This window comes from Hydra vulgaris, chromosome 10 (assembly GCF_038396675.1).
Source record: "Hydra vulgaris chromosome 10, alternate assembly HydraT2T_AEP".
NCBI classification, from domain to species: Eukaryota; Metazoa; Cnidaria; class Hydrozoa; order Anthoathecata; family Hydridae; genus Hydra; species Hydra vulgaris.
Window position 1 is genome coordinate 24,500,408 of NC_088929.1, and position 11,683 is coordinate 24,512,090.

At 29.1% G+C, this 11,683-nt stretch overlaps 1 protein-coding gene across 1 annotated transcript; it reads right to left on the reverse strand.

The window, feature by feature from the left end:
* Positions 1 to 616: 616 nt before the first annotated feature.
* Positions 617 to 11,126, reverse strand: LOC100201151 (small nuclear ribonucleoprotein Sm D3). The gene is made up of 2 exons (XM_065807579.1): positions 10,760 to 11,126; positions 617 to 889 (listed from the first exon to the last, which is right to left on the reverse strand). The coding sequence occupies exons 1-2, from the start codon at positions 11,082 to 11,084 to the stop codon at positions 822 to 824; spliced, it is 393 nt and encodes a 130-aa protein (XP_065663651.1). The 5' UTR covers positions 11,085 to 11,126; the 3' UTR covers positions 617 to 821.
* Positions 11,127 to 11,683: the final 557 nt, after the last annotated feature.

Below are 11,683 nucleotides of genomic sequence, written 5' to 3' on the forward strand. Positions count from 1 at the left end.
TTTATTGGTATAATAACTAATCCTTAAGAAGCTTGATATCAACAGAACAAGTCACTCTTTATTCTTTTTTTTACAAAAATTTTAAAAACATAATCATATTTTTAATAAACGTTGTTAATCAATTACTAAATAATAAATAAAAAAGCATAATCACAATGTTTAATTGTTTAATTCCGGAAAATTTATAATAGTTTTAAATATTTTGATTAAAATTAAAATTTAAGCTAAAATGTTATTTACTACAAAAATAGTAAACAATATTATTTACTTCTTGAGCTAAAGCCATATTGTTCTTTCAATTTATTTTTTTGTGTCATCAAAATTAAGCAAAACAAAATATTCTGAAATATTAGGAATTGATAAAAGATATTTTTTTCAGACACCCTACTACACGACCTTTCGCTGACATATTAAAAATTTGTAATATGTGATTTAACAGCAAATAATAAAGAAAAAAAAATACCAACACTCGCAAATACCATAAGATGAACCTAATCCATGCATTTAACATTCAGCGGTTCTGGAGTATTACAATATTTATTGTTATTATTACTATAATATTTATACGTATTATATTATGAATTTTTAGGTAGGCAATGAAGAAATTTTAAAGATATTGTTTGTTGAAAGTACACTTGAAATATATAAATTTGGTAATCATAAAAATAAAGTTCTTCATAAACCTTTGTCACCAACAGTGTTTCATAACAGCAATGAAAATCCCAATAGATAGAAACAACTTCTTAGATTTCTAAAGGTGTTTTTTAGTAATGATTTAGTTTATAATGGAAATCTACCATTCTTAAGCTGCTTTATACGAGTTACCGCCTTCTTGGGAAAAAACCTCGACCACCACGGCCACGATCACTTCCACGACCTCTAGCAGCAACTGAAAAAAAGTGTGAATAATATATATTAATTGAAAATTTTACTTAGCATGGTTTTTTTATTGGTTATAATAAAATTACTATATATATATATATATATATATATATATATATATATATATATATATATATATATATATATATATATATATATATATATATATATATATATATATATATATATATATATATATATATATATATATATATATATATATATATATATTTGGGTTCTCACTATTAAAATTGAAGCTAAAAGTAAGGATTATAAGGAGATATTTTCCTAATATTTAAGGAGATTAGGTCGCGAACAACAAACTTTTTTTTTTTAAAAAAAAGGAGAATTAAGGAGTAAATTTATGAAGAAGTAAGTAATCTTATTTTCTTCAATAAATTTTAAAAATAAACAAAAAAAAATTATTATAAATTAATATTACTTTAAATATATATATATATATATATATAATATATATATATATATATATATATATATATATATATATATATATATATATATATATATATACAACCCTCGGAATTAGGGTCGGCATTCGGCAATGCCGACCTAACTGCCGACCTGAAAGTGTTTGAGGTCGGTATAAAATTGCCGACCTCGTTTCTATGTTTTATGGTTAGACCTTTGTATCAAATAATTTTTGCCGACCTGATGCTGACCTCTAAAAGATTGAGGTCGGCAAATTATTGCCAAAATCAATTTTCCTAATTCCGAGGGTTGTATATATATATATATATATATATATATATATATATATATATATATATATATATATATATATATATATATATATATATATATATATATATATATATATATATATATATTCTATCAAAGAATTATATATTTGCTTCTTTATTATTGAGTATTCACTTTAATAAAATTTCCTAGATGATTTAAAAAAAAGAAAAGAAAAAAAAGGAGAAATTAAGAAATTAACTTTTTAAAAGGTTATTTAAGGACTTTTAAAGAGGTCATTTTTTTAAAAGGATATTTGAGGTTTTTAAGGAGTGAGAACCCTGATATAAACAGAATTAAGGTCGACATATATATATATTAGGGCTGCGGGAATTAACGATTAATTAATCGCTTAATCGCTAATTTATTTAATCGATTAAAATTTCTTTAATCAGTAATATTTCGATTAATTTTTGCCGGTTTTCCGTTATTTTTTTTTTTTTTTGCCGTACATATATATTTTTACAAGTTTCGTAATTTATAATAGTAATATTTACAAGTTTCCTTAGTCAAAATATATAAACGAGATTATAATTATAATTAAAATAGTACAGACAGGACTTAAAGAAGATCGTACTGATCTTATCACGAAGCCCTTACAAGTGAATAATATATATTATGTTCAATATAGGTAATATATTATATATTAAGTACAACTAGTTGTATTAAAACTACTCGAATATTAAAGTTAACTTTAATATTCTTCAATTAGAATAAACTCAAGATTACCTGTTTCTCTTATATTATATTTATTAACGTTATTTATAAAGAAATTATTTGTGAAGTGGTATGGTACTTGGCCTAATTTAAATTTTAGCATGAACAATATATTTTGATATCTGTTAATTTGATAAATGTTAAGCATAAAAATTAATAAAAAAAATATATCGTTTTCATATAAATCATTCGCAAAGAAGTTATTTTCAGTTTTAAAAGTTTTAAAAACGTCTAAACGCAACTTTTCAAAATCAATTGTTTCAAAGTCATTAGCCATGACGAAAAAGAGTATTAAATTTAGAATTTTTCAATAGAATTCAATAAATATAAAATTAATTTTGAAAGTGCGTATCTTGAAAATCTCGACTAAAAATTTTGTCATATTTTAAAATACTTACTGACCTGGGAACATTATCTTACATTTCTATATCTGTTTCTAAAGTAAACAAAGTTTGTTTTGCAAATATGGCTGCGGCAACTAATGAAAGCAACGTTTCTATCAAACATTTAACTGGAAAGTTAAGCATTTTGTTTTCAAGTTGAATGCTGATGGTAAAGTAGACGAAGGTGACAAAATATACTGCGTTCACTGCAATAAACAGTTTGCTTTCCGTGGCTCAAACACATCGCTGACTTATCACCTTCAGCACAAGCATCCTCTGAAATATCAACAGGTTGTCGACAGTGAACGTAAGATGACCCCTCAGATAAAATCAATCACCAATTTATTTACGTCAGTCAAACAAGCCTGTCAGTGAAAAGGTCTCAGCCGACCTGAAGGTGGCAATAGCTCATTGGATTGCCAGTTCTGGACGTCCAACAGCAATTGTAGAAGATGCTGGACTAGAGGCGGTGCTTCGTATTGCCCTTCAAAACCAGACTTATACTTTGCCCAGTCGCCGTACAATCGACACTGTCATTGGAGAGATGTACAATGAGAAGTTGAATGAGCACAAGAAAGCTCTAGAATGCATTCATAGTATTGCTCTAACTACTGACTTTTGGACCTCCACCAACAATGAATCGTACTGTGGGATAACAGGTCATTGGATTGATTCTGAGTGGAAACTGACGTCTGTCGGATTACAGCCATATACCGTGTATTGCACACTGTCTTCAACTGAGCATACTAGCAGGTTTAAAAGCAGCTGATTCATCTCCTATTCTGGCTAAATGTCGACACCTAGTTGGACATTTTAAGCGCAGTTCAAGGAATACATCAGAGCTAAAGGCCAGCCAAGCCAGTACCTCTAACAGGTCTGACAATGTGAAGTTTCACAAATTGCAGCAGGATGTAGCTACGCGGTGGAACAGTACCTACCTAATGTTAGCCAGATTGCTGGAAGTGAAAGATGCCATTAAGCAGTATCATATTGACCATATCGAGAATTACACTGGAGATAAACTAAGGGAGTTGGACTGGGAGAAAATGTCAAAATTTGTCTTGGTATTGGGTCCACTTGCAGATGCTACTGAGTATATTGGTAGTGAACAGTATGCTACATGTTCGGCTGTACTTCCATTAGAAGCATTTTTGCGCAGACTTCTGCGGGTTAATGATGACGATCCAGGGTATATAGCACGTTTCAAATCTGCAACACTAAATGACTTCTCAGGTCGCATTGAAAACATTGATGAATTGCCAACGTTGCAAATGGCTGTGGCATTAGACCCACGTTACAAAAAACTCGGCTGTCTCTCAAGTGAGAAACGTGAAGCAGCTTGGACAATACTTTCTAATGCATTTCGGGTGTACTGTAACCAAAGACAGAGAGCTGAACGTGAAACTACTACCAGCACTGGTGAGGCATCAGAACCTGTGCGTAAGAAACTGAAACTTACTCTGTTGGTCAGCGACTCGGAATCGCAATCCTCATCAGATGAATCACAAACAGTACATGGCTCACTGGCTGAGCTTACACGATATCAAGAAGAAGGTGTAATTCCAGAAACTGAGAATCCCCTCATGTGGTGGCAACTGAACAGGCATCGTTACCCTAACCTGAGCAGTTTTGTGCAGACAATTCTGTGTGTACCTACCACTTCTGTTCCTTGTGAAAGACTGTTTAGTTCGTCAGGGTACATTGTCAACAAACTGCGATCTTGTCTATCTCCAGAAAACGTTAACGTCCTCGTTTGTTTACGTGACTGGCTAAAGTGATGCCTACTTGTACTTGTCAATTAAACTGAATACAGTATAGCAGGCATTAAGTGTCTTGTTTGTTAACGTTTGTGAATACTGTAGTTAGTTAACGTTTACCGATAACAACTTCACCTCACCAGTGGTGAAAAGCAGGTTATTCTGTCGACTTCAGAATTAATCAAAATTAATTGATTAAAATTTTAGACGATTAATCGAACAAAAAAAAATTAATCAGTACCAGCCCTAATATATATATATATATATTTTTTTGTTATTTCACCTCCCCAAGGCCCAGAAGGCCACTACAGATGAGGAGGCTACTTAATTGTGGTTATAACCCTCTCTCAACTCTATAACTCCGAAACACGAACCTTGACGAACAAGGCCGCTGCGCGGAGAAACAAGTTGAGCGCAGTACTACCAGGGACGTGGTGGGGATCGAACTCGGAACCTCTCGCTTATGAAGCGAGCGCACTACCACTACACCACTACCGCACATATATATATATTAGTGATGTACCGATAACACTTTTTTGGCTGATGCCGATGCTGATGGATGGGAAAAGGCCGATACCGATGAATTAACTAATTATTAAAGTTTTGAAGATATTAAGTGAAAAATATTTGTTGTCATATGAAAGTCATTTACATAAACAAAAACATGACACATTTAATTGAGACTTCCTTTTTAAAAAAATTTTACAATGGTAACTCATAGTTACAATGTAGCAATTTAATTTTTCTATTATCTAACTTTCTACAGTTATATAAAAAATTTTGATAAAGCATTAAACATAGCACTACTGATGAAAATAGTGAAAGGCCTCTAGTGCTTTTTTATCATTTATATATTTATTTAAAAGAAATAAATCTTTTTTCAATTTTAAAAAATTCAATTATTGTTTTTTTTGCTTGGCATACCTTTTTCCATTATATATATATATATATATATATATATATATATATATATATATATATATATATATATATATATATATATATATATATATATATATATATATATATAGTTTACGGACGGCAAAAAATTGTCGACCTCATTTCTATGTTTTATAAGTAACCCCTTTGTGTTAAATTTTTTTTACTGTCCTGATGACGGCCTCTAACAGTTTGATGATCTCATAAATTTATAACACATTATATATTACAAATTTATGCTTATTTAAACAGCAGTGTACCCTCCAGTTTTTCCCTAGTCGCCCTGCGGACAACTGAAACATCTTTTATTTTTCATGAGTCTTCCGCTATGATAATCAGAAGTCTGGTGTAGCTTTTTTTTGGATTTTTTCTCGTTTTTTTTTTGGATTTTGGATTCTGTAGTTGCCCTGCAGACGACTGAAACATCTTTTATTTTTCATGAGTCGTCCGCTATGATAATCAGTAGTCTGGTGTAGTTTTTTTGTGGATTTTTTCTCGGGTGAAAATAACAAAGAAAACAAATTTAAACGTCTGACTACTAAATAACATCATATAATAAACGGTTTAAAAGTAAACTAATTAATTAAATTAATTAAAGATGTGTTGTCATTTTTGTCGTAGTCAATATCTGCGTTGTATTGTTTGTTTTTGTCAATCTTAACAAAGGTTCATAACGTGAAGCAAAAATGTTGAATACTGGCATATAATATTGATATATGAGTTTAAACATGCATGTTTGCTGTTTCTTTACATGCTGACATACGATATCCTTTTAAATTTATACAAACTTAAGTAGAAGAGAGTTGCTAAAATTGAAACATCCAAGAATTAAATATTTTTTAATCAAAGATGGTTTAACTATTACAAAAATTATGTTTTAATTAATAAAAATAGATATTCTTTATATATTTTTAACTATAGTTTGCCTAAATTGATTGCACTTTGGAAATAAATTCAGTTTTGTCAAGCCATCACTTTGTTCCAATCAAGGCAACCAGTTTTTTAAATCAGAATTTTTTTTTTTATTACAGAGACAATTTATACTATTCATGTAAAACTTATAATTGGATTAAAATAGGCCGAAATGAAGTTCTAACAAATAATTGTACAAAAACTTTAACTATTATAATGTTTTATTTTTTTAATTAAAAATTACTAAATAAAATATTAATTTTAAGGTTTATTATTGAAATTATTTGTTTTTAAATTGCGCCTAAATTATTTCTTTAACCCTTTGATTGTATTTCTGATTAAGTAAGAAAAGCTTTATAGTTCCAATCATTGAAACTTTAAACTATTTTGTTATATCATTGCAATATCATGCTTGTTGCAATTATATATATAAGCTCGTTGCAATTATATATAAGATGAGCTTATGTTAATACTTACATTTTAAATCCCATTTGCATTAAATGCGAAAAACCGTATAACCGGCAGAAGCATAGTTTGCTCTGTGGAATTAATATAGTTCAGTGGTTCTTTATCTTTTTGTAGTCACATACTGCTTTCAAAATTTTAGCAATCTGACGGATCGAAACTTAATTGGAAATGTACAGAGAAAGAAAAAAAAGTTAAATGAATATATACACACAACTTAATTTTTTATACCAAGTAAAATTTAGCACAGTTAATTAACATGATTGTCAAAATTTAACATGATTGTCAAAATTGACATTAATGTCAAAATTTAGCCAAGTTAATTGACATACTGCTTTAGATCAATTTATGTCAATTAACTCCTCTTTAATAAGATCTCCATCATTGATATCAATCATTAATAGGGTATATATAAATGCATATATATAAATATAGTATAAATAGGGTATATATAAATATAACTACTATGTCTCTTGATTAAGGATTTCAGCACAAATGTACCCTTCAAAAGAGTTCTGTAGTGTTTCAAAATGTTCTGAGACTTTGAGATTTGTACTTCTTCATTTAAACTTCTCACTGATTGCACTTCACTGTGTGGCAGCAGTTCCTCCAACAGCCTCCAGAATTTGATACAATGTGCTTTTTTTATCTTTCAGGAGTATCAACACTTCTAAGCGTAACTCAATAAGTGCTTTAAAACTTATCCTCTTGATAACCAGTAAACTTCTGTATAAAACAGCAGTATTAAGTCAGAATAACAGAAACTCTTTATTCATACTTTGTGTTTCAAGATGTACATAACATACAAACACCAAGAGCTGGCTAAACTCTGATACATCTGCGCTTTTATCTAGTTGCATCTTAAATGGAAATGACAAAGAGTTCAGTTCATTATTAACCTGCTGCAAAATGTTGGAAGATATTTCAACAACTCTAGAATGAATGAAGTCATTTGACCAAGCTTTAACTTTCCTTGATCTCTACCACACAGGAGTTTTACTTGTGTCTAGTAAGCAAGGCTTTAGAAGAGTTTCTGAAAGAGTTTGTGAAATAGTTTTTATTTTTTCTAAAAATGGTTTTTGTGTTGGAGTAAAACCTAGCTTGGGTTAAGTGCCAGAATTCGGGCATATTGGACTGCACTTTTTTTTTTAAACATCTTCACTTCCAACAAGGCTGCAAGTTGGAAGTTACTGGAAGAGAAAAGATGAAATTTATAAAGCAAGATAACAATTAACAGACGACTTAATTTTTGGAGCACTTAGGAAAAGTAAAAGGATGAAATACAAGAATGAATTCTAGAAGATGGCACAAGAAATGCTAACTTATTAGAGCAGCGCCCATTATAGTACTTATAGAAAAAGAAGCAACATTACGACAATGTGCTGTAAGAGCAGGTCCCACTACATTTACAATGCATTTTTGCACCTGGTCTATATAAGAAAGGGCATCATTTGAAGATTCTCTCCAGATAAGGCAACAACATACAAGGACGGATTTAAGATTTACAGAGATAAAGAATAGAATCTGGAGTAAGAAAGTGGCTAGCATGATAAAGAGATGCAACCTTAGCAGATGATAATTTTGCAATAGATTGGATATATGGTTTCCAAGAAAAAGCGAAAGTAAGAATTAATCCTAGAAGATGAAGGGTAGATGATTTATAGAGTACATTACTGTTCATAAATATAGGAAGATCTATATTATTGCAATAACAATTAGCAATTAGTTTTATCTGAGTTAAAGTTCTTGTTTATCTGAGTTAAAGTTCTTGTTTATCTGAGTTTAAGTTCATATTAACACATATCTAGCTATCAACCATCATTTAAAAATATAAAAATTTTCCTTTTCAAAAAGTCAAAATTTCACCTTGTAATTTTTCTAAATCTATACCTGCTACATTGACCCTCAGAAAGCATGGAAGCCTGAGGGGTCAACAGACCACAGATTAAGAAACCCAGATAAAGTGTGAATATTTAAGTGGATCACTTAAAAAACGATGCAAAAAAGCTTTAAATTTTTTATTTCAAAATCTCTCAAACAAAAAAATTAAGATGTTTTACATTTTACAAAGTATAGCCGGTTTATTTCCAAAATAAATGTGCTTAATACAAGTTTATACACTATTTATATGTTGTAGATCTAGTCATGAACTTAGACAGAGATTGAGAAAAGTGAGCGCATTAACCAAGATTCACCAGAAAAGACAAAGGCAGTTTGGAGTTTGGGTATGCTTAGCAATGAGGATGCAGATGATTTAAGCTGAGGGAGCGACTTCAGGAGGAAAAGCTAGAGTTAGAAGTAAGTAAAATTGGAGAGAGTGTGTTATTATAATTATATAATAAAAAGTTATATATAAAAGTATACACATGCACTACATAGACGTTTTCATATAGGGACAATGTTACATTACTCGTTACATTAAAATTATAAAAATATATTTTACAAACAGATACCAACTTACAGTTTCTCTTTCCTCTTTAAAAAAAAAAATATAGGAAAATCATTCTTATTAATGTCGACTTGAAACATTTTTTTTTTTTGCTTTGCCTTTAACAAATTTAAAAATTTAAACAGTTTGAAAATTTAACAAATTACTTAAATAATTTTGTTAAATTTTTTCCATTTAAATTTATCTTTATTTCCTATTTTTTTAGTTTTGTTTTCTTTGTTTTTGAGATTTAATATAATATAACTTGCAAATCGCCCTGACAAAGTTGTCTAAAATAAAATACTCATGTGTGGACATACAACACAAAAAACCACACCAGTTTCCTGGGAAGGCTTGTAGGGTGTATCAACATTTAATAAATCTGGCCCCTAGTCAAGTTTTAACCCCAGTCACTTACTAGCCTTGACAATACAAGAATAATATTTTTGTAACACATTAATAAAAAATATTAAACCGGCAGATTTTTGTTCTTTTTTATTTAGCAAAAAAAAAAAAAAATTCTCAATTAAGCATACTTTTTGTGATTAAATAGTTAAAGATGTAAAAACTTTTAATATAGTTAATTCAACATAAATATTTAGTTCTTTAGTTAGCTTGATGAAGTTCTTTTACATTTTACTTACATTATACACAATAATTAGTTTCTTCCCTCTAACAATAACTATTAGTTACATACCAATGCAACAGTTTTTTGTAGACTCATACAAAATGCAACTTTAATTATTCGCACAAAACTTCAAGTTGATTTTTAAATGACTTTTTATAAATTTTATGAGTTTAGCATTACTGAAAAATAACTTATATAATTTTACTTGAAAAAAGATTTGAACTAAGATTCCTTGCAACCCGCAGAATTAGGGAAAACAAGGCCCGCAATAAATTGCTGACCTAAAAATGTTAGAGATCGGCATTAGGTTGGCAAAAAAAAAAATTGACACAAAGGAGTTACCATAAAACATAGAAACAAGGTCAGCAATTTTTTGCCGACCTTAAACACTTTATGGTCAGCAGTTAGGTCAGCATTGAAGAATGCCGACCTTAATTCTGAGGGTTGCCTTGTGATATCAAAAAAAAAAAAAAAATGAAATTAGCTCTACTCTAGAAATCATTCTCAGGATTCAAAAACATATTGTAAATGTAATTGGCCTACTTTATATGCCAAGCTCAAGTCCCTGTCTCATTGTCACAAAGTTGCATCTCTTTCTCTTTTCAACAAATACAAATGAAGTTATAACTTGTTAATTTAGATTTAATGCGTTAAGTTAAACATGCAATGTTCTTAACAATCGAAGCATTTAAGAATTAAAATAACATTTTCATTAGGTTTTTAACCTCCAAGTTAAGGATCAGTTTTTTGTCTCAGTTTTTAAAATTTTTTAAATACAGTATTAACAATAAAACCTAATTTATTATATTCAAAGAAAATTTGTTACAATTACAATATAACCACTTGAAAGTTTTTAATAGAAACAAATTTTAATATAAAAATGATATACCTTGTGCTTTCAAAAGAGCAGATTTTCCCCTACCAACACCTGTGTTCTTTTGTGAAACAAGCATTTTTTTAAACATAGGAGCATTCTTTAGCATATCTGGTAAAATAACAAAACGAATTTTACTCCCCCTAATAAAAATTTGCTCTAGCTGAGCAACTTTTCCATCTCTCGCAGTCATAGTAATGTGTGTAAGCTGACAATTCATATTATCCTCTGCCTCGAGTAATTTTCCACGATACACCTCCCCTGTCAATGTTTCTAGAGTTACTATATGACCTTCAGCTTCATGTAGAACCTTAATAGGCACACCAATACTTCCTGACATGATATTCTTATTTTAAAACATAAATATATTAAATACAAAATGAAAATATACAATACAAAAAATATATACATAATATACAAAACCTAAATATAGATGCAAAATTCTACAATAAACAAACAATGATTAACAACTTAATGTTCTTTAACAATAGTGCAATAATATATTATTAAAAGCAATAATATATGTCTATTATACCTGACAAATTTAAAATTAGATTACAGTTTCATTAAGCAAACACATATAAAAAATATTTATTTTTATTAATACAATTTCTAGCAATTCCTAGAACTGTCCTGTTTTGTAGGGTGACATTTACTACTAGTTTTACCACTGCAAAAATATCTGAAAAACAATCTGGAAAAACTGCCTAAATTTATGCAGACTTATTTAATGTGCAAAATATATTAAAACAGTGCCAACTTAAACTAGTAAAAAAGTGTGTATAATATATATATATATATATATATATATATATATATATATATATATATATATATATATATATATAGAGAGAGAATTTAATACAAATATATATATATATATATATATATATATATATATATATTTGTATTAAATTCTCTCTCTCTCTCTCTCTCTCT